This window comes from Lonchura striata, chromosome 6, assembly GCF_046129695.1.
Source record: "Lonchura striata isolate bLonStr1 chromosome 6, bLonStr1.mat, whole genome shotgun sequence".
Lineage (NCBI taxonomy): Eukaryota > Metazoa > Chordata > Aves > Passeriformes > Estrildidae > Lonchura > Lonchura striata.
Window position 1 is genome coordinate 33,967,619 of NC_134608.1, and position 23,824 is coordinate 33,991,442.

Below are 23,824 nucleotides of genomic sequence, written 5' to 3' on the forward strand. Positions count from 1 at the left end.
CACCTGTTAAACTGCTAAAAATATCTCTGGTGCTCAAATGATTTTGCAATGAGCAAAAAAAAAAAAACTCTCTCCTGGACTGCAGATGACCAGGGCATTTGTCTGTGTGCTTGAATGTGAAATGTGCCACTATTCTGTTGCTTTGGCTGATCCCAACTGTCCCGAGATGTTTCACAGGCTCACAGTGAAAGGAAGTTTAGCCTCAGAAGGGGCAGGATTAAAACACTGGTTAGAAAATCATTGCAGAAAGTAAAGTTGAAAAGCACAGAAGAGGTAACAGTTAAAACTCATGAGGCACAGGATAGTAGCTTCTCTGAAGCTTATTTAAAAATAAATCCTCATGAACAAAGTCCTTGTGAAAAGCTGCTGCTTAGACCCCTGTTAACCTTTTCTGAAGAAGTAAATTGAATTGCAGTTATAAAGCTGGCAGAACTCATACCAGAGCATTTTTGGCTTCAGTCAGCACTTCATCTCAGGGTTTATTGGCATTTACAAGCACTACCTGTATTGCATTCTCACACATGTTTAGGTTCAAGAGTCATTTGCACCAAGACAATGTGACAAATTTTTCCACAGTGAATGAATCTCAAGTTTTCTTTTGCTTCTTAAATCTTACTCAAAATCCAATTACTTGAATTTTGCCCAGCTGTTTGTTGCTGTTTGTCCTACAGTAAGTAGGTCACTTAAAGGTAGAACATGAGAGAGTGTGTGCTCTGGGGTTTAAGGACAGGCCTGGGTCACCATGCTCTGATGGGACACTCTGGATGGGTTGACTGATTTTCTGTGCCTCAAAATGTCTCAAGAGAGATCTATGATGTATTTTCTTTTACAAAGTCTGGGAAGCTGATGTGAATTTTAAGGGGAAAAAGTCTGGATTTCTTCATCTTTCAACCAGGCAGATACATGTTGTCAGGGGAAGTTATTTGGGCTGCTCTGAAGGGTCATTGTGACCTGTCAGAAGAGACGAAGTTCTAAGCAAGACAAATATCCTGTTTTCAGTGCAGCTTCCTCAATTTTGGTTTGTTGTTTTTATTTGAATGGCTACTGAAAATTCTGCAAGAAAAGTTCTGGCATGTGCCAGATACCACATGTGCCTATACTTACTAGTCAGGATAATGAAGGTGCAGAAAGGAATGCGAAGCACTCCAGAGTTCATACAGGTAAACAGAGGTTTTTTAAGAAGTGTTTTTGTAATGCACTGGATTCCTTTTTAAAAGTAGACTAGAACATTTGGTCCTAGGAGAAGTCCTCTTAAGATGATCAAGTCCAACCTTTGATGGAACACCACCATGTAGCTAAACCATAGCACTAAGTGCCATATCCAGTTGTTTCTTGAGCTCTTCCAGGGATGGTGACTTCACCATCCCGTGTGCAGCCTTTTTCAATGCCTAACCATCCTTTCAGTGAAGAAGTTCATCTTATTGCAACAAAGCTCTGTTGCCAGTCTTGTTGATGGCATATCTGTGTAAAATAGTCAAAATCTGTGTGCTTTAACAGGCTTCTAGGGTGCCTGATGACAGGGCAGGTCTGCACCTTGACATTGTGTACCTATTGTACAGAGGGGTTTTTGCATTCCTCTTTCCTTTGAATAGTTGTCGTGCTCTTCCCCTGCCACACTAATAGGAAAGCCTAGTTGTTAGGTTCACCCCAGTCTAGTGAAACAGCTGTGGGGGTAGGATAGCAGTAAGGATTTTCTGGGCCTCTGTTGTGTCACTATTCAAAAATATCACCAGTTTGGTGCCTGCCAGTTGGACTGTACTACTGGGATAACAAGCAGTATTTAACAATCACAGAAACTTTATCAGAGGTGTTCTCTGCCATCATGTAACAGCCTTTTTTCTCAGTTTTAGTAGTTTCCTAATTTAGTGGGTGTTTGTAGGTGGAAGTCTGCCTGTGTTTCATATATACTGTGTAATAGGTGTCTTCCTCTAAGATGTCCTTCATGGTACTTTCTTTTATATCAGATTGTCCCCAGCCACCACAACCTGAGAATGGAGGCTATAAATGCCACCCTAGTCCCTGCAACAACCCTCTGACTTCAGGCAGTGTCATAGAGTATCTGTGTGTTGAAGGCTACATGCTGAAAGGAGATTATAAATACTTGACATGCAAGAATGGAGAGTGGAACCCAGCCATGGAAGTCAGCTGCAGACTCAGCCCAGGTGAGTGCTTCTTGACTCTAGAGTTGCCCTTGCATTGACTTTTCAGGTTATCCTTAAGCACTTTGTATGGTGCTGAGGAAGTCCATATGGCTGTCTCTCATTGCTCCAGCAATTTCATAAATGCAGCTCACAATCATGACTCTTTCTTAAACATGTCTCTTCAGTAGCGGCCCATCAGATGCAGACTTAGAGTCCCAAACACAAGGAGAAAAGCCATGGACAGGAGTATAAAATAGGCAATTTGTTACTTACGTGGAGCCTCTTATCTTGAGGCTCTCATCTCAGGAATGCTGGAAGCCCTAACAGTAGTATTTTCCATGCTGTCTGGTTTTCCTTGATGGGTTTGATAGTACATCTCCCTCAGTGGGTCTGTATGTGTGTGTGTAGAGTCAATCTTCCTTGCAAACAGGTTAAGTAACTGTTGGTTTCCCGTGTCAAAAAGATTGATGGTGCTGCTTTTCACTGTACTGGCAGGAAAGGACATTGCTGACAAATGAGTTCTGCTTCTCTCCGAATAGAAATGGACAGCTTTTGTTTTGTGTCCTCCCAGCTGAACAGGAATTCCTTCATCAAAGCAGCAAAGTAAAAAGATTTGCAGGAAAATGTTCATCGTACTTAATTTGCCTACTATTCTTTTGGTTTTAACAGTGGGTATATTGGATAAGGGAGAACTCTTGCCCCTCTTCTAGGTGGGCATGTTGATGGAACCTTACTACTCAGTTATGCTGAGCCAGCAGGATGTACACTATGGAATTAAGTCTTGTAACACATAAAGCAAAATCAGCTTAATTGGAAATAAACAGAAAAAAAAAAAAAAAGTACCTTGACTAAACTCTTTATGGAGCTCACTGCATCCCTGTGATCTCTGGAACATCCTGTCCCGTCCCAAAGGCACTGTCTTTTCAGTGTCTCTGCCACTCCAATAGCCCCATCCTATGATTTATAAGGAAGGATCTGGGAGTTTACTGGCAGCAAATAGATCCTGAAGAGGTTTTTCAAATTCACCTTAAGCTTCCTTTCCACAGTGATCCCCCTTACCCTTGCTGCACCCAGGCTGGAGAGCAAAGCTGTGCTATTGCACATCGTGTTCCCTGGGTGCATTCTTGCATGGTGGCACTTGCTCTAGTTGAAGGATTGTGTTGTGATGAGCAGAAATCCCTCAGATTTCTTTAGCATCTTCAAGGGTCAGTGGCATTATCAAAAAATATCAAAAAATATGGTGCCTCAAAAGTCTGATCCAATGAAAAAGCCATTGCTTTCACAACACAAGCTTTGAATCAATTGTTCAGGGTCGGAGATAGATGGCTCTTAACTAGTGGGTCTCCTTTAAAAGGCTCAGAGAAGGGGAAGGGGGTGAGAGACTCTAGAAAGGCAGTAGGTCTTAAAATTATTGGTAAGGGTAAGATCCTACCTCTGTAGAGGATAAAGCAAGTTCCTAGCAGTTATCACGTGTTTTGTGCAGCTCTGAGCCTGTCAGCCCCATAGCCTTTTGGTAGTTTATTGTATTTGAGGTAGTGACATTTTTTTGGCATATGAGATGGTAAATGTTCTGGAGTGCACCCTGGATAGTGAACAGTTTGACAGCATAATGTACTAATGCTGAAAATAGGGTATCTCTATTTGCCTTCCCTTGTTCCTGTTAGTGCCCTGAGAAATGCTGGAAGTTAAAATCCTTACTCAACCCTGTTTGCCATAGGGAAAAATGTGCTAGTTGCTGGTTTTTTTTTTTTTTTTTTCTTTTCCCTGGGGAAGGGTCAAGCTACTTCTAAAAGATTTCAAAGAAACAAGTTCAAACCAACTAAACCAAGTAGGTTTGACCCCAAGAGATGATGCAGAAAATTGCAAACTAGGTTTCCATCTTAAATGCCTGTTTTGGGCATAGATTTCAGGCTGTAGGCTTAAAAATAATGATCTTCCAGTTCTTTTTTTTTTTTTTCCTGTTTACCTAGTGCTCTTCCTCTAATACCTAATTGTATGTGTCCTGAATTCCCTCTGCATTTGTGCTCCTGAAGAATGTGTTGGATATAGACAGAGGAACTGAGGAATTGCGTAAACCAAATGTGCAACTCACAGTAGTGTTTGCTGATGGGTAGTTGAGGCTTTTTGGATCTCTACCAAAGACACAAATTAGGGACAGAAACAACATGTAGAGACAATTATTTCCTCTGGAGAGGTAAAATGACTAGTGTAGCCTTCTAGGCATGGTATGCAGTACTCAGCAATACCACCTCCAAGCCATTCTCCCTTCACTCCCAGTTTATACCTGCACAGGTTCTTTAAAAGCCAAATTGGGTTCCCTACAGTCACACAGCACAGCTGCAGAAGGGCAGGAAAGAGTAATGTGAACAGGGCACATGTATCTAACACTGAAAACTCAGCACCCGGAAAAAACATCTGCCTTCCTTCTCTATCCTCTGGCATATGTTTGTGTGAGAGAGAAACTTAATTTTTTCTGTGTCTTAATTGTAATAAGTGCATAATAATACCCAGCCAGTTGACTTCCACCCCTCTTTGCAAAGCTGTTACATTAGTTGAGAAAAAATGGTTTTTGGAACTTTTTCTGTTGTTTGGCCTAAAATATGCTGCTTATTGTGCTAGACAATTATTGGCCTTGCTGGTGACATCATGACACTCTCCAGCTTTTGCTCAGGCAGATCTATATCTATCTAACATGACCCTTACTCCATCTGTCAGTTCCCATGGCCTGCTTGTATTGTTCTTCTGTTTGCTCTGTATTTTTCCAAAGGACCTTTGCATGTGCCTGTTTTATTTTGGGTTCCCTTTGCAGCTGATGGAGAGACGGCAGCTTGAGCTGCAAACTGAGATAGGTGGTGTGTCTTGTATGGGAAACTTGGGTTCCTTACACACGCACCCAGGAGTAAGTCCTGAGGAGCAGTGTGAATGTTTTCCCTTCTCTATGGCAGTTACACATTTTACCTTGTGTTCCCCTTGGTTTTGTAGAGAAGGACTCTCCTCCCACAATTGGAGTGCCCACACTGTCCATAGTAGCCTCCACAGCGAGCTCCGTTGCCCTGATTCTGCTCTTAGTTGTGCTGTTTGTTTTGCTGCAGCGAAAGCTGAAGTCGTTCCATCACAGCAGGTAAGTGTAGCTGGGGTTTGGAGGGGCAGAGGTGTACCATGTTTCTTTGCAATAGAAACCCATTCAAGTAGTTGGGTTAGATCTTTGTTTTGGAGCAACTTGGCTCCTCACTTCCCTGCTCCTCTCTTCGTCACCTCTGGGATATCTCTGTCCCATTCTACTGATCCAGCGCTTCTCTGAAACGGTGGTCTGTGATGCCCACCTGCAGTCCATTCTTATGTGCCACCCAACAAGTGACTTCTTTATGCTGTTGCCTTGGCTTTGAACGGAAAAAGTTATGATACTTACTAGCCTGGCTGTAAATCAATTTCCTACCTCTTCTAGCCTTGGATAGCTACTGAAGTCTGCCTGGGTGTACATACGTGCATCTTTCCCAGGCTGCTTGAGATTCTGAGGACCCAAAATTAAGCAGTACTGCTCTTCAGATACATGTGCAGGTCTGCCATCCTTCTCTGCTGTGGGAGGAGAACCCTCCTGGCCTGGTTTGTGGATGAGAAGAGGAACCCAGCCATAACACTGCTGCCAGCTAAGGCAGACACTCCAGCAGTGGGGAGGTTGAGAGGTAGGGCCCTGCAGCCTGCCCTCTTCTGAAAAGGCCCAAAGTACTAGAAAAGAAAAAATTTCTCTCAGGTCTTACGAGGCCAAGTGATTAATGCTGTGCCAGAGCTGTGTTCCCCATCCTGCCAGGGGTTATCTGGCTGGCAGCAGAGGCAGTGGAACACACAGTGCTGGGTGCTGTGGAATGTAGCAGTGCACCAGGCTGGCATTAACAGTGCTCTTTGCCAAAAGCACAGAGCTGAGTCATGATCTATGTCAAATTTAGCTGTGGAGGTAAGTGAGGGAGGGAGTGGGGGAAGCATTGTAACCTTTTCAGCTCTTGCTGTTAAATCCATCGGGTGTTGTGAATTACAGCCCCAGCTTATGTTTAGTGGCAATTCACAGTAGGGCTGCAAGATTGTGCTTGCTTGACCTTGTTAAATTACTGTTTGAATTTCTGTCCTCCCCTAAATGGTGAGAGTTAAGAGTTCTGCTATGGGAGGTTACTGGAGTTCTTGGTAAGATATATGTAGTAAAATAAATACTCAACTTGATTTATTTTTTTCTCCTCCCCCCTCTTTGTTCCTTTTTTTTGAGGCGGGACCAAGGTGTGTCTGGAGATCAGGTCTCTATTATGGTGGATGGTGTCCAAGTGGCCTTGCCATCCTATGAAGAAGCAGTATATGGCAGCACAGGGAACTGCATTCCACCCTCGGACTCCCGAGTGCAGATCGTGCTCTCAGAGGGAGCTGGACAGAATGGACCCAGAGAGATGCAGCAGCCGGACCAAGGGGCTCACAATACCTTTGAAAGAGAAGATGAAGCCCCTGGACATTCTGGACTGTGTGAAGCCAGTGGCTCTCAGCGCTCTGAAACTGTTCTTGTTCATCAGGCTGCTACCTCTTCCTGGGTAGCTGGCATGGCTAGCAGTAGACCTGTACACAAAGAGGTCCAAGATTCAGAAAGCAGTGACATACAGAGCCTTTTATCACTCACTTCCTCTGAGGAATACACAGATGGTAAGTGACTTGTGCAAGGAGCACGAAATGAGACCCTTTTGAGAGTAGGTTCTGCAGTTGACTATTTAGGGTGAAAAAATGACACAGGATGCCCCTATGTGTGTCTGCCACTAGAGCAGCTTTTGGAAAGATCCAGTCCTTATAGCATGTTTCACCTCTTAAACATGTAAGCAGTATTTAATCCCTTCTGAAGAATTTGGTTTTCTCAGATTGGGAGCCTAGGGCAGTCTGAGCAAGTTTGTCTATTGCTTGCTCCTGTTTTAACAAAGGATTTTCAGAGAAATACAGCCTCCAGCATCATAGTGCAAAAGCAGTAAAATAACTGTGTTTGTGGAAACTTAGTGGGGGTGGGAGGAGATGTTTGGAATACAAACCCTTTGTGATGTTTGGGCTGCTTAATTTTTAAACTATTTTAGTAAGCAGCTTTCTGCCATAAAGAATTCAGTACTACAGCCTTAGCCTGTAAGACCTAAGAGGGATGTGCTTGAACTTACTGTAGAAGGCAGAGGGGCAAGTCTGTTGAACAGTCAAAACATCTTTTATTCCTCACTTCTGTGCTGTCCTGAAGAAGTGGCTTTGCAATGCCAGAGTTGATGTGAAAGTGTAGCTTAAAGTTTCTTCTGCAGGGACTGCTGTGTCTTTGGCAATAAATGTAATTGGCTTGTAGATAGGTCAGGGCAGGACTTCTCTTTTCCATGGTATTAAGAAGTACTTTGTGCTGAGAGGGTAATGCAGGACCAGATATACACCCAGAGTGGTGATGGAATCTGTCCTCTGAGTTTTTCGAGGCTGAAGCTGGTGATGGTCCCACTTTCAGGGGCAGGTTGGAGCAGAGCCCTCCAGAGTCCTTTGTGCTGTGAGGTGATGAGAGGGAGACCACTGCACTGTCATGTTATGAAAGTGGGAGCCTGTCTTGCTTTCAATAGTACTTTTTCTGGTGTGTTGAACTACAGAAGTTTGACTACTTTTTCTGTTTTTTCTCTCCCCACCATTCAGATATTCCATTATTGAAGGAAGCATGAGGTCTGCTGTGTTTGTCTAGTTTTCTCCATCTTGGATTTTTCCTCCCCTTCTCTCCCTGCCTTTGGGACAGAAGCACTCTGTGCAGTCTTCCCCATCCTCGCAAGCTGTACCCTGGATACCTCCAAGAAGAGATGCCCTCAGCTGAAGATCCAAAGGATGTCGCCAGGTTGCCTCCTGGATGCACCAGTGGAGTTGGTGCAGCACTGGCTTCCCCATTCCATCAGCATCAGGGGCTCAAGGAACAGAGTGGATTTGAGCTCTCCTCTCCTCTTCCCCAGCCAGATGTTTGACAGCAGTCTCTAAAGAGCTGCTCTTTTCTTGTGCCTTTCTCCTCCTCACACTGGCTTGTTGCAGCTTATCAGCCTTTCTAGCCCTTCTGCTGCCCAGAGAGCAGGGGCTAAACCCGCTTGCTCGCTGGCTGCGGACACAGTTTAAATATACATATATATGTTATATAGGCTCTTCTTCCAGCATCCTCTTTGTGACAGGGCAGGACAAAATGCCTCACTGGGACTGACACTGGGCTTGGGAGGGCTCGCAGTTAAGGAGCAGCTTGTGATGCCTAGAAGCACCTCAAGTGAGATGGACTGTGTGACAGCTTAGACCTGCAGGAATTCACTGAGAATTGCTTAAGCACTGAAGGCTGAGAAGTCCAACATGTAGGAATGCCCTCTGTCCCATCTCTGCTGGAGTCCATTCCTGGAAATCACTTTTGTCCCCTCCTTCTTCCTCTACCAGTGCAGCCCACTGGAAGAGGTTCAGATGTTTGAAAATACCAAGACAAAAAATGCCTGTAGTAGTGCGTTCCTAGTGCCATTGGTGCAATCCCAAATTCCTTTTCCAGCCATAGTAAGTACTTGAATCCTGGGTAGCTGCCATCTCACAGGCTGGTGTGTCTTCCTAGCTTTGTACAGCAAAGGGTCTGCTATTTTAACCTGGTGGGCTTGAGTGGGCCCATAGAGAAGGGCTCCTCCCTTGTGGCTGGGGGTAAGCAGCTTTTGGTAAAGCTTCTCCTAAACACAGTGCCAGCCTGTTGTGGCGAGGGAAAGTCAAGTACACTGACAGCAGTGCTAGAAGACGCCACAGCTCAGTGCTGAAGTTTTGAGGTTTGTTTCAAGTTCTGGTAGTAGGGAAGAGAAAATTCAGAAATATGTGTACCTCTGCTCACCGCAGTTACCTACAGCAGGTCAGATTGTCTGTGTTGGAACTCTGTAACTGCAGGAAGCCACATTTGTCTGGGGTAGACAGTCCAAGTGCTGTGGTGGTTGTAAGGTTCCTCACTGATGTCTGGGCACTGTTCATGGGATTGGTTTCAGCAAGAAGAGTTGATTTCTTAGATGCATGTACCTTGTCATAACTGTCTTGAAGTAACCAGGGAGGTGTTTGCCCTGTGAGAAGCTGCTGCATTTTTGAGTTGAAGGAGCAAAATGTCATGGCCTTACACATCATGTGGTAATGTACAGGTAAACAGGGATGTTGTATTTGCTGCTTTGCTTTTGGTTTGTGATCCTCACCATCCTTATCCTCATTGCTACAGTAAAAAACCATTACAGCACCTGACAAAAATGATACAACATCTTTACGTATAAAATCACTGTGGCATAGCTCCAGTTCTTTGAAATGGGGATTGGTCATAGTGTCCAGCTGTGTATTTGCTATTCTTTTTCCTGAATAGCTATTAAGTCCCAGGACAGATGGAACAGTGTGTGCCTGTGGATGGAAGAATTCTTTTTTCCCTATCCTTGTTATAGAGGGATGTTAATTTACGATTAAAGTGTTTTAAACATCCTTCCCTGTTGCTCATGTTACCTTGCATTAACACAAGAATTTGATAAATCCCTTTTGGGTGGTTTAGGTATTTTTTTTTCTGTTTGGATGGTGAAAATCCTGTGTCATTTTACAGTGGGCTGTGGTGTCTCAGCTTCAAGAGCTGTAGAGGACAAATGTTGTTTACACATCTGCCATTAGAATTTTTAAAAAATAAGCATGGGAACGATTGTATTTAGCTTTTTGGCTGTTGGTAATAGTCTAAGCTTGAGTAAATTCTCCTTCATTGGTTTATTCAAGGGGTTGAGAAAGTGTAGTGGTAATTGAGTGTGGAGAAAAGTCTGTGTGATTTTCCTGCTGCCTAAACAGCTCAGAGCAGGAGTTGTTTTTTATGCATTTAGGGTCCTGCCTGCTCAAACTGACCCTCTGCAATTACAGGTATAGAAGTTGGGAATGTGTTGCCTTCCTGAAAGGGGTAGTGCTAGTTCTAGGTTGGTGGGAGAAGCTGGAAGCTGATCCCAAGGCAAGGCCTAACCTTGCTCTGGACGAGCACCTGCACCACCAGCAGAAAACACATCCTCTGTGGCCTGGCCTCCTCTCTGCTGTTGTAAAACAAGCAACTGCCAGCTTGGGGGAGAAAATTCAATTTGAGTGAGGGGGAAAAGGAAGCAAGCTCTACAAAGAGGGAGTGTTTTAATTTCACAGAATCACACAGAATTAACTGGGTTGGAAAAGACCTTTAAGACCATCATGTCCAACCTATGACAGAACAGCACTTTGTCAACTAGACCATGGCACTGAGTGCCACCTCCAGGGATGGTGACTCCACCACCTCCCTGGGCAGCCCATTCCAATGCCCAATCAGCCTTTATGTGAAGAATTTCTTCCCAATGTCCAGCCTAAACATCCCCTGGCACAGCTTAAAACTGTGTTGCTCATTACCTGGGAGCAGAAACTGACCCCCACCTGGCTACACCCTCCTTTCAGGGAGTTGTGGGGAGTGATAAGGTTTCTCCTGAACCTCCTCTTCTCCAGGCTGCACAACCCCAGCTCCCTCAGCCTCCTCATAGGATTTGTGCTCCAGACCCTTTACCAGCCTTGTTGCTCTTGTCTAGATCCATTTGAGCATCTCAACATCCTTAAATTGGGGGGTCCTGAACAGAACACGGCACTCAAGGTGCAGCCTCAGCAGTGCCGAGTACAGGGGGATGATCTCAACCCTGGTCCTGCTGGCCACACTGCTCCTGATACAGGCCAGTGTGCCATTGGCCTTCTTGGCCACCTGGGCACACTGCTGGCTGTATGTTCAGTCTGACATCAGTCAGTGAGCCCAGGTCCTTTTCAGCCTGGCAGCTGTCCTGCTGCAGGGGGTTGTTGTGGCCAAAGTGCAGGACCTGGCACTTGGTCTTGTTAAACCTCATATAATTGGATTAGATAAAAATTGTTGGAAATGGCTTTGCTAACGAGTTGAGGAAATGTGGAGGTGGAGGAGGAAAATATGCAAGTGTAGCTATTGTGATCAAGTATAAACAGGCAGCTTCTGTTGGCTTGTTGAGGGTGAGCCAGCAGCTTCCAGGCCATTCTCCATGCTGGCTGGTAACCTATCTGATTATTCCAGATCCTGCAGAAGAGCTGTATTCCCTGCAGCAAATCTTGTGGGAACAGGGCCCAAGGATCTGTGTGAGCCAGAATATAGAATGCAGTTTGGAGGTATCACACTGCTTGTCTACATCCTCAGCTTTAGAGTTAATTTTCTTATAAAATGAGGTGAAACAGCAGGGGAGGAACCCAGAAGACATCTGACAACTTTTTCAAGGGGGAGGGGGAGAGCAAGGCCTCACTTTACTCATGATTATTATTCATTCGTGTTTGTTTTAATTCTGCAGAGGCTGAAGGACTGAAAAGTCTTTGGGTAGTGATACAGGAAAACCTTGCACAATCCTATCTTTACTTATGGGAGCAAGGCCTGAAGCCTAAAGATCGCTGAGATGTGAGCTGCACTCTGCCTCAGAAGTGTTTGTTATCTTTGAGCTGAGTATGTTCTCTCTGGATTTTGCCATAAGTAGATGCAGCCTGCATCTCAGTGTAGTGGATAAGAAGCACAGAGGCTCAGACTTGCAAGATGTAGTACAGTAAATGGGTTTTCCCCTTTGTTTTTTTTTTCCCTGATGGGGCCACAGTCTCCATACCTTTTCTTCCACTGCCTATGTCTGGCAAAAGATTTCAAAGGGAGGCATTTTTCTTATTTAACACTCCCAACATAATCATCTTATGCTTTGTCATATGTGCTGGATCCAGTGATATTCAAGAACATTAAAATTATTTAATTATATTGAGAAAAATAAAAATAGCACTTATTTTAAAGCTTTCCATTATTTTTGGAGTCTGATAGTTGGGGGGGAAAGGGCATTTTAGAAATCCAGGCTATTATGTGCAATAGAAGAACTTCCTTGCTCCTTTCCAGTTCCATAATTAACAAAAAATTAAAAAAAAAAAAAAAAAGAAATGCAACTCATTGCAGTGTTTACAGTCCAAGCATTGTAGAACTGGACCAGCCTGAGAGAAACACAATGTGAAGTTGACAGTGACCCATGGGGAAGTGGGCCAGTCTCTCATCAGGGTCTGCATCATGAAGCTCACCTCAAATGATGCCAGAAGGGCGTCAGCAGCACTGGTGAGAGAGGGGTTTGTGTGTTCTGGTTTTAAATAGCTTGTGCTTCCCCATCATTAACTGCAGAAGATGTAAAAAATAAGTTGGGAGACATGCACTGAAGCATGTGAGCCTTTAGAGTTGTTGCTGAGTTACAACATCAAGAGTTTGGGAGGGAGAAGAGCTTAAGGCATTTTTATCCTTAACCACCAGGGAAATTTCTAGGTAGCAGAACATGTACTCAGCAAGCAGAGTGCTTTTCACCCCTTGGGCATTGCTGCTGAGGTTTCTCCTTAGCCTTTCAGGTCTGGTGTGGTGAATTGTTTACTGCATCTGGTGTCTTAATTTGGCCTTTCAGTGTGTGGAGAACTCAGGTGTGTTAGGAAGAAATCTGTTCCACATGCTCTGAGAAGAAACATCCTATGATGCTCTGAGAGGTGGATGACTTTGGTCAGTACTGAGGAGTGGGGCTAAGATAGCAACTGGCTCAGCCATTGGAAATAATCTGAGATGGTTAAGTCATTTGCAGCACAGAAAAGGGAACGCAAGGAGTTGTCTAAGGAACAGTTTCTAAGAGCAGAAAACAGAGGTTTACTACAGGCTAATGAGCTAATGCAATTGTGACCAGGTTGTAAGGAAGCTTGTGCTTTGTTAGATGATTTAGCATACCACCAGCAGGCTTGCTGTATAAAAAAATTAATGTACAACTGGTTCGACACACTGAGCTGTCCTTGCTGACCTTTTTAGAACATACTTGCAAAAAAATGTGGTTTTACTGTTCTGATAGCAGTTTAAACAAAAAATCTGCCTTGTTAATCTATTCAGATATCTATTTAAATAAATTTCACTTTGGTTTTTTTGTATATAAATGCAATAAATCCCATTCATTTTGCACATCCTGCCTCACCCCGTCTTCACCCTTTAATCCTTACTAGGGAACAGCGGATTGAATTTGCTCTGTGTGAAAACCTTTGCTTGCAGAAGAACTTCATTAGAAAACAGTTTTTCTCTACTATAGGCTTTGAAAGTGCAAAGAGGTTTCCTAGAGCAGGCTTCATTTTAAGGTGTATTTTTATACAAGAAGTAAGCCTTTTTCCAGTCCTAGCACACCAGGACAGAACATAACACTTCCCACACTTCAGGGCCCTGTGTTCAGCACTGCTTTCAAACTTGACCCTCTGCAGGTGATGTTCAGATCTGTGTACCCACCAGCACATGTTGTATTGATGCTCTGCATATGCTTTCTGTAAGCTATGCTTTTGCTTCTGTCCTTGAGTGAGAGCAGACAGAGACAACTGAGTTGTACTGGAAAATGTTTTAGTTCAGGTTCTCAGAGTTGCTTCCTTCCAAAAGAAAACAAAGTGAAGTTGTCTGTGAAGCAGAAGTCCAATGATGTGGTGGGTAGACTGCTGGTAGTTGCTGATGCAAGGGGAGCTTGATTGCCTTTCTGCATTAATCTTTCCTATATGTGTTTTCTTCTAATCTGAATTGCACCACTATGGAATTATTTGCAGAATGGTACTCTATATATATGTGGGATTTAAAACCATAACTGATGCTGTGCAGGATGTCACCCAATCGGTTTTATTTTGCTTTATTTTCTATGTATTTTCTGGTATCCTGTACATTGCAGTGGGTGTGAAAATAGTATTTTAATATTTGTACAAAGTTTAATTTAATTGTTCTATGTATATAGCTGCATTTCTAAATTAAAAAAATTCTTTTGAAGTGAAGAATTTCTTGTGTTTGTTTGCTCGGTGGGGTTTTTTTCTGTTTTGTTTTAACTGCTTAGGCCTTGTAGCCTGGCAATCTAGCAGATCACAATTAATATGTTGCTGTTGTAAAAACCAGGATGAAGCTAAACCTAGCTCAAGTATCTTGGGGAAGAGAGGTTCAGAGTTGGTGCAGCCTTAGAAGGATCATGTTTCCAAGTTCAGAAGCAAAGGCTGCCCTTGGTGTGCTTGCATAGAATTCCTTGAGGAATGGGGCCAGGCTGGGCAAGGGGTAAAGGTTTAAAGAGATCATGTATGGTATGAATGCATTTCAGAGAGGAAGACAGGGTAAATAAATAGCTAATTCATCTTTGAGTCTATGTAAGAACAGTATATATAAGAAGAGAGTGCTATTTTTAGAGGGGAGATAGCTTTCATTGGTGAAATAATCCCAAGTGGGTAGCAGGTCAGTACAGGAGACATCAGAGATCTACAGATCTGTTGGTTAGTGCATCTGTGAGTGCAGAGGGGAGGCTGGGGCAGGCTCTGTTCTTCCCTCTTCTGTGGTTGTGCTGCATTGGGAGGGTGGGAGAAGCAGAAACTGCAGAGGAGTAGACAGCCATTGTTCTTTCAGTGTGATATACAATTCATTACTCTTTTTATTAATTTTTTGTTTTGCTTCAGAAACTAAGGTAACTGCCTTTTCAGCCAAGGGTACTAATGAGTGTTCCTTTCTTTAAACAGACTCTTATCAGTAACACAGTAGGGAAGGGAAGGAGAGGGAAGATCCTTTTGTCCAGCTTGTTCAAAGCAGCCTTCAGAGATGTTACGATTTTTGTTTAATTACAGACATTACTTTTATTCTTTGGGCAGGAACAGCCAGGTTAAAGACAAGGGAAGGGGTGACATCTACCTTCCTCCTATTTCCATTTGTTCCAAAAACTATTCCCACACAGCAAGCAGATCTTACTGTAATTTTACTAGTGTGAAACTGGAGCTCCCTGGTCTTTGCATGCTTCCTGTACCAGACAGTTGACACAAGGGACTAATTGGCCTCCAGGAGTTGTTTTTAATTATTGTTTTTCACTGGGTGATGATCTCCTGCCGCAGCAGTTCTGGCAGCCAGGAATGTACCCTTCTTGCCACATTGGAAATTATTTGTCACCTCTGGTTTGTCCTGGCAATGAGAAATAACTGTGGGAGCCAAGCCTGAAGGAAGCCAGCCTGAGGTGGGTGGTCTGGGCAATCTTCCTTGACAGCTGGCCCTTTGGCGGCAGGGCGGAAAGGCCAGGGCACGCAGGAACATCTCTGCTCCAGAAGAGCAGCCCCGTCACAAAGGCTGACCCCGCCACAAAGCCTCTTCGAGCAAGTGGCTGAGGAAAGGGCACGGGTGGGCTGTGCCCTCGCCGGGGTCCCGCCGCCGGCCGCCGTTCCGCCCCCGCGGGCGCGCCGCGCGGCGCAGGAGCCGCGAGCGGCGGGCCGGGGCGGCTCGGGAGAGCTCCGTGCCTCGGGCGGCAGCTCCGCCCGCCGGGACCCTCCCTGCGCTGAGAGCTCCCCCAGCCGCTCACTTTTTGTGAGGCTGTCGTGGAAACGCAGATTCCCCTCCGAAAGGAGACTGCCGGCAGGCTGCGTGCCAGCCAGCCCGTGCTTCCCAAAGCGTTGGCGCACTCCTCACCTGCCGGGGCCGCAGGGCTCCTTACGGTGCTGTCGCTGGAGAGCCTGGCCAGGGCACCCTGCCAGCCCCCATTCCTCATCTCTTGTGGTACTTGGCAAAACTGAATGGTCTCTCCTGGCACCAAGCTGGGATGCAGGAGAAGGGATGGGAAAACAAACGCAATGGACTTCCCAATTCTCTCTGTTCCTTTTTGCAGGACAATGACGTTTACCAGCAAACACCTCACCTTAACCTTCTGTGAGACACAGACAGAGCTGAGCAGCCCTCAGGGTACCTTGGCATAAGGTGATTGTTCTTTGACAGCTCTTTGTCATTTGGCCCATGCTGAGCCCATGGTGCATCTGTGGGATATACCTCAGGCTTTTCATGTTACACCAGTGAGGAAAAAAACAGATTCTGGGGCAAGAGGGCACAGACTGGTTCTAGTAGGCACAAACACCCTTGACTCCTTGTCCAGATGTGCCCCTGTGATCTGGCAGCTCTTCTAGTGGTTGGTGTTTGAGATCACGCTGAGTTTAGCAGCTCTGTGCGGCATACAGGGTTTATCTTCCAGGCTCATGTGTCCCGATAAGGCTGGGGGACCAACTTCATGGGACAAACATGCTCTCGCTTGTCCCCACGTGTCAAACCACAGCACCCAGTGGCTCGAGCAGCCAAGCATCACTGGGTGCAGAGCTGATGCTCTCAGGGAAGGAGGGGGCAGCTGTTGTGGGTCAGAACATCCTCTGAATACCTGAGAGCACCAGGTCTTATTCATCAGGTTCAGTGGCAGTTGAGCATGAGAGGGCAGGTGGGAGAGGTGGCAGTGGCAGTGCACGACCTTCCTGACCAGTCAGTGGCAGCTGGGGATGCTGCTGGACTGGGTAGAGCTGCTGGCTGCTTTGCTGGATTTGCTTCTGCCCCAGCTCTGCCCATCAGGCAGATCCTCCACTAAGAAGGGCTAACATGTTACCTATAATTAGAAGGTATATAATGTTCATCTTTAAACCCACATTTAAAGTCTCCTGATGTTGAGAAGATCAGGGGCTAGATTTGGGAGTAGCAGAGTTTCCCTAGGGAGCCAGCTCCTGGATGGGAGCCAGAAGTGGAAGCCTGGTACCCAAGGGTGCTGATATGCTGAGTTTCCTATTTCTCGCTCTTCTCCCTGGGTGCTGCAGGGCAGTATAGGGCTTCCTGTGGGTGATAGGACTCAAAACTTGCACAACTTTCCTCCATTTCCATGAGCTGCCTGCACAGAATGGCAGAAATGTCCCTGTAATTGCTGTTTCCTGGAGATTTATTATCCTAGGTTCAGCTTTGCAAGATAGAGTTGTTACCATCCTACAGTCTGCTTCCCCTCATAAATGTAACCTGGCTCCAAATAATTGCTTCCTCCAGGAAGCTTTAAAATAGTTGATTTGTTGGTGAAACTCTTCAGTATTTCTCTTATTGCCTGCCTGTGCTTTTTTCAACGGTTTTACAAATAACTGGGGATTTTATCTTTGTGGCATCTCTGTGGGTGGGAAGGCCCACACTACCCTTGTTGATGGAGAGGGGGAAAAAACAAAAGCACAGAAAACTGAAGTAACCTCCAGGTCAGAGGTTGTGTTGCAGGCAGGAGATAAATGCTTTTAATGACAGCTTCTCCATGTCTTTTTCCAGACCTCTGCTTTAGCTGTGAGCTCCAGTTCTGCATGTGGTGACCGAGGGATGGCCCCTTTATTCCAGCCAGGCTGTGGAAGGGAATGACTGAAATGGTAATTCAGAGATGTTGATTGTCCTCATGTGGAGCCTAATGCCAAGGGTAGCACCTGCTACTTAATCACTCTCTTGAATGGGTTTGAGATAAACCAGTCAGGGCCCTGCCCTTGGGTATCCAATGGAGGCCCTGCTGTTCCCAGCCTAAGAAAGGTCAGTGGGGACTCTGGCAGTCGTGCCAGGAAGTTTCTTCTTTGCTGCATTTTGGCAGCAAAATTAGGAATTTCAGAACAAAGCGGTAAAAATGCAATGGAGTGTGGGAGTTGTTTGGGTGCAGAGGCATGCGGTGCTGTTCCTTAGAGGTGCTGGAATAAAGTTTTCTTGCTTACTATTGCAATAGGGAACAAAGTGTGTTGCTGTTTTGATTGGTTTATCAGTTTGGCTGGTCCTGGTCCCAGTGAGTTGAGAAGCAAGAATTAATGCCTTGTAGCTTCCTCATGCAATTAGCAAAGACAATTATGATAAATTCAGGGAGATTAAATGTTTTTCTTTCTTTGCTTCTCCCTCTGTTCTGCATTTGTATGAAGTCATCTTCACTTTAGACCTGGGATTACTTTTTGTAGTTTCTGAGGATGCCCATCACCATTGCATTTTGATCCTTCCCCCAGGAGCACAAACCCATCAGCAGCATTCTTACTGCTAACCTGAAGCCAAGGGAGTAAGGAAGGGATGTAAATGGGGCAAGAGAAAGCACTCTTACCAGTCTCTCTCCAGAGAGAGAGGCCCAAATGTGATCTCTCAGGGCACAGGGGAGATACTTTGCTGTCAGGATAATGACTGAGTTAATAAATTCTCCAAACGCTATGCCCTTCTGGGCAATTGATGCAGTTTACTTTGAAATTTTCAAAACCAAGAAGTATGATTTTTTTTTCTTTTTAAAGTCCAAAAGATATTTCTTGTTTTATTGGCTTCCATAACCAAGAAAAGTTACTTGTAACTTTTATGTGTCTCCTTTTTAATCTGGTGAGGGAGCAGGAGAATATTACTGCTTGAGGGGGATTCCCGCCCTCCCCTGCTTTTCAAAGAAAGCTTGCCTTGTTTTAAGTGTTTTCCTTCTGCCTGTCTCCATAGAAAATATAAGGGATATGGGATCTGGTATTCATTATAAGCTCCCAACAGAGTTAGATCAATGAAACTTTAAATAAAGCAGCTGTGAGCTGGTATGTTATTTAGCTGTTGAAGTTAAAAATGTGCTTAACAAAAACAGAGCATAATCATTTGGTGAGGCTCTTTATTCCCTCTTTCAGGAGCTTATTGACATTGTCTTGTGGCTCTGCTTCACAGATCTCGCCTGAATTTTCATCTGTGTACCTGCCTATCTACTAGAACATGGAGCCTGGATCATGAAGCACCCAGCTATTACATAGCCATGGCTACTTTTACCTTTGAAATTAAGGATGTCAGTTTAAACATAAAACCACCCTTTTCTTCCTTGAATGTGAAAAGGATTTGGTAAAGCAAGCAAACAAACAAAAAACCTTAAAATTGTCTTTTCTTTAAATAGGGAAAGATTTTTTTAAATGCTCTTCTTTATTTCCTTTTTCTTACTTTTTTTGTTCTAGCTTTGGGAAAAAAAAAAAAACCCCAACAAAAAAAAAACCCCAACAAAACAAAAAAACAACCCAACCCAAAATAGGATTGAAGCCCCAGTGCAGCTGTCAGGAACAGTTCAAGTTTCCCTGTGTATACAGTTTGGTCACCGTGTGTTATACTTTGTGTGCAGAGCCCATCAGTATTTTGCCTGAGTCACACATCTCCTCTTCCATGAAGCTGCCTGCCAGAGCCAGTGCTTTATGTCCATATTTCCATCTCAGTCAGACAGTGGAGCTAGGGTCATGGAGAGCATTTTTCACCAGACAGGGAGTTCATTTTCGTCCTCTCAGCAGCACAGCCCAGAGCAGCAAAGGATGATCAGGCCAGCCTTGTAACATGAATTTAGCCTAGGCTGAAGAAAAGGCCACTGAGCTTCAGGAGACACCCTCCCAGCAACAGATGAGGAGGGGTGGGAGGCACCTGTGGGAGCAGCAACATATTTAACCATCATGATATTTATCAATTTTATCATCCGTCTTGCAGCTGGGTCTAAGGCATGGAAAAAACAAAGCAAGGGTCACACAATCAGAGGCTGGAAAGGTCACAGTAATTATTCTAGTTCTGTGTTGTATTTGTCACATAGATCATGGGATAGTTTAAAGCTCAAGGGCCTGATGTTACCTGGTGGCACAGTCCCCAGTAGGGAATAAGCACTTCAGAGATAAATTCTGTAGTGTGGATATGGTGAGATGTGGATCTCATTGGTGCTCCTCTGACAGCAGAGCCCTGTCAAAGGAGTTGGTAAAAGAGAAGCAGAGACAACAGCAAGAATGAGAAGCTGGGAGCAGAAACCTCCAGAAACAGGCCTGTCACTGAATTGATTGTAGCATCAAATGACATCTATAGACAGATCATGTATGCATGTATCTTTAGGCAATATGAAAATAAACACCTCAGTATTGGTATGAGAACATTCAAAGAGTAATATTACTTAAATATACACACACCTTTTCAAAGTAAGTAAAGTGACATATAAATACAATGCAAGTTATGCATAATTCTTGGATGGTTAAACAGGTACTGAAAACACAGTTTGCTTTCCAGCAGCGTCCATCAGAATGCTAAAGGGAGCATTATGTCATATATATGTGTATGTATATATATATATATATTTTTTTTTTTTTTTCCTTTCAGGAAAGGAAATGAAATCTTGTGATTTCAATGAGGATCAGTTGGGCAAGCTTTGGTCCCTTTCCTTGCACGTCAGGTCATCCCATTCTCTTTTATTGTTTTTGTTAATTTCAGATTTTACTCTTTTTGGTTTTTTGGGTTTTTTTTTAGCATTTCATTTCTTCCCTTTCTTCTCCTGTCTCTTTATTTACCTTTCTAGCCTGCTTTTGGGATTTCAATGGCAATAATTTGAGCAACTTTTGGTCCTTTTCACTGCACCTCTTTTCATCTCGGTACATTTGGTTGTAGTCATGCCATTTGCAAATTTTCTTGATTTTTTCAATTGCACTTGATTTGATCATATCTTCTTTCCAGAGCATTTGTTACATTTGGTTCTCTGATTTCAAGATATCATTCCTTTTTCTGAAAGGTAGACTATATATTTTTGTGTAAGCTTTTTTCTTTCTTGTTTTTGTTTTAATATATGCAATGTGACCTCTATTTTAAACAGTCTCTTGTAATTACAGGCTATTGACATTTATCCTGGACTGGGCAAGTATGTGGTAGAATGTTTTAATGTTGTTTTTTTCTCAATTTAACTGTGTCCTAAGAATAAGAAATAATCACACCATTGATCGGGTTCGTACTATCCTCCCCAGCCTTGAACTTCATGTGAAAATAGGGTGAGATGAACAGAAGGAACTTATAGCATTGATAACACTCCAGCCTTCCACAAAGATTTTACTTCTATTCATCAAATATAGCAGAAAACAATATATAGTCCTCTTTATGAATGGTGTGGCCTTCTGTGGTGAGGAAACTGAAGTTAAACTTGTCTTACTGTCATTCTGTCATTCACTTCATAACTTGGCCTCTAAATATCACACCCTCTTTTCTTATCTTCAGAATATTTGAAACTCTTCCCAGCCTGATTCAGCTGCATGTTTTAACACTGCATGTTCTCTTTAACAAATTATTAATGCAGGTGTTTAATGATTCTGTGCTAAGAAGAGACCCCTGATTCCCCAAAGGAATTGTCTCTAGGCTTGTCAAGGAACTATTTTGAGTGCAAACTCTGATAAAGTTGTACTTCTAGCTTACAATGAATTTTACTTTGGCATTTTCCTAGTTGCTTAAAAAATTTACTATAAGATTTATTATTGTCAGGTTTAATATATCTCTGTTTTCCCCCCTTGCCTGATAACTTAGTTATTGTAGTAAGGAGTATTGTATTAATTTGAAATATCTTGATCTTGACTGCCTGCCCTGTTAGCAGAAGCAGCTGACCAGTTTACTGGATGAAAGTGTGTAAAAATTGATTATTTAATATTTTTTTCCCATTGCCTTTCTGATCTTTGAAGTCTGCCAATCAAAAAATCACTGCACCACTGGGAAATTAGGCATTTGGTATGGTACTAGAGATTTCTCAGGAATGGTTCATTAGTTACTTCACAGAGTTTAAGGATTAAAAGTGCTGTTTTCTTGAGAAAAGCTGAATTTACTTCACCTTATTTTTCGCCTATTATGACTTATGTTCTTCATACTCTGTTTAAAGTAAATACTATATCTCAATTAAGCAAAAGGTGAAGATGACATGCTCAGTGTTTGCAATCTGCCCTCTGCTGAAAACAAAAACTGTTGTCAGTGTTAGTCCCTCGGTCTTTGTACATAAAGAAAGTGTTTTGTTAAAACAAAGACATAGTTTGATTTAAGCAACTCCACAGCTTGGAAATGTAATGGCAAACCATGGCAGTTGTTGCATTTGGGGGTAGTTCTAACATGAAGTTAAATCAGAAAAGGGCTTACATGGCTCTCAGAAAAGGGACAGACAAGGAAGGACACATGATCCTGCAGATGATCTCCTGTTACTTTCTGAAGGTTTATAAATAGCTTTGACCCCATAAGGTGTTTTTGCAGCAGTCTTCAGCTTGCTCTCACAGTGTTCTGAGATTTCCTCATGTGTTTGCATTCAGCATCTGAAAGTAAACACACTGAGCTGATGTAAACTTGTTCCAATAATTCACATATTAACCCAAGGAGAAAAACATCCTTTCAACTTTGTACCTGTAATCTTCATGCTGGATCAGGTTCCAGCTGCCCATCTGCAGCTGGCATAAATTTGCATAAAAGCTAACCTAAACCTTGTTGCATTTATAGATAATGTAAAAAATGTGATGGTGCATAAGGCCTTTGTCATTATTAAATTTCTACTGGGATATGATCCGATGTGATGGTGCACCGTTCTGTTGTCAGTCTGCCTTGACTGCTTCACACAGTGGCAAACTGCAGACACATAGGCAGTGCCTGCCCCATGTCCAGAAGAGGGGATGATCAGTTCCTGCCTCTGCTCCTTCCTGAGCCACAGCCATGGAACTAAAAGGTAAAGTCTACAACGTCACTGTTGAGCTACAGATCACCCTGTACTTAAATTACCTCCTTAAGGACTAGCTTAATACTGCTGCTGAGCTATAATTAATGGGATGTTAATTATTATATTTGGCTAGAAAAGATGAGTGTGAGGAACTGTTATCCAGGCTGTTCTGGCAGCAGCCAGCTGAAACAAGGCAGGTTAGGCTGGGAGGGTCTGTCTGGACTGTGGAAGAGGAGCCCTCAGTCAGGCTCTCTAACTCTACTGACTGCTCAGTGATACAGCCCCAGGGCTGCATGTTTCACCCTGAATTACAGTCTGCCAAAAAAAAGGATTCTACTTGCTAAACATACTTCTGGGTTGTGGGCAAGGGCTCTCAGCCTGACATTAAGATATAAGAAATATATATTTTTAGATCTGAGCAATTTGAAAAGCTTAGCTTTCCCAAAAAGTGGAAAAAATAGAAGAAAAAACTGTGAAAAATGAATTTCTGAATGTGTTATTTTATTATTTTTTGGTCAATTTCCATTTTCTTTCTCCAAATATTTTGAAGAAAAGCAATTGGTGCTCAATTATTAAATTCTCTATTCAGTGTTCACCACCTCCTTGAGCCTTTTGTAAAGCTGTTCTTGAACCCTCATTGCTGCTACTTTTAAGAGAGCTACACCTATGTAGCAGTAACAGAAATATGTTAGTTTAGTTAGTCATGAAGTTTTGAAGAAAAACAGAACAGAGAATGCATAGTAAAATTAAGAGTACAGGAAAGGAGAAAACAAAGAATGGTAGAGGAGATTAACACAGATAACCAAGAAGTCTTGTGGAACTGGGCAAGGTGCTGAGTCTCTGGCTGCATGGCTTATACAGCAGCTTCACTGTGGATCTGTGGGACAACAGGTTTTGTAGAGGGTCTTCAGCAGCACTAGGCAGTCTCTGACCCAAACTCTTTTTTCCTCTCTTGCTCCTATTTTTCCCTGTTTCCTCCTCCTCCCTGGTTTAAAATTGTCTCTAGGGTAAGGCCATATAAACTTCTTGTATTCAGAGCATCATCCTGCAGCAGGTTATGCCAGAGGTCTACTATCAGTTCCTGAAGAGCCACCTCTTTTTGCACATTTTGACTTGGACTTTATTAGTTTTATTTGATTACTTTTTCCCTTTTTAATTTGGAAGAGACAGCAAAGAGTTATTCCCTGTTTTCCACAAGCAGACATTAATGGTATCTGGCTGAGGCTTTGTTTTAACTTTCGTTTAATCTTCTGCTGCCTCATGACCTGCTCACTTCCACATAGAAACTGTATTGACTTAATTACCTTATTAATACACTACAAGGATTTTAGCCTGCTTGTTGTGGCTCTCAACAACCAGAACTGCAGG

General features: G+C 43.5%; 1 protein-coding gene across 9 annotated transcripts in view; it reads left to right on the top strand.

Moving 5' to 3' along the window:
- The window catches only part of SUSD6 (sushi domain containing 6), a 91,648-nt gene extending 77,662 nt beyond the window's left edge, over nt 1-13,986 (top strand). For all 9 annotated transcript variants that reach the window (XM_077784109.1, XM_077784108.1, XM_021540767.3 and 6 more), the window contains 4 exons: nt 1,965-2,162; nt 5,124-5,262; nt 6,397-6,818; nt 7,815-13,986. In XM_077784109.1, the coding sequence (XP_077640235.1) occupies nt 1,965-2,162; nt 5,124-5,262; nt 6,397-6,818; nt 7,815-7,840 (785 nt within the window). In that variant the 3' untranslated portion in view covers nt 7,841-13,986. The remainder of the gene's footprint in view (nt 1-1,964; nt 2,163-5,123; nt 5,263-6,396; nt 6,819-7,814) is intronic.
- Nucleotides 13,987-23,824: the final 9,838 nt, after the last annotated feature.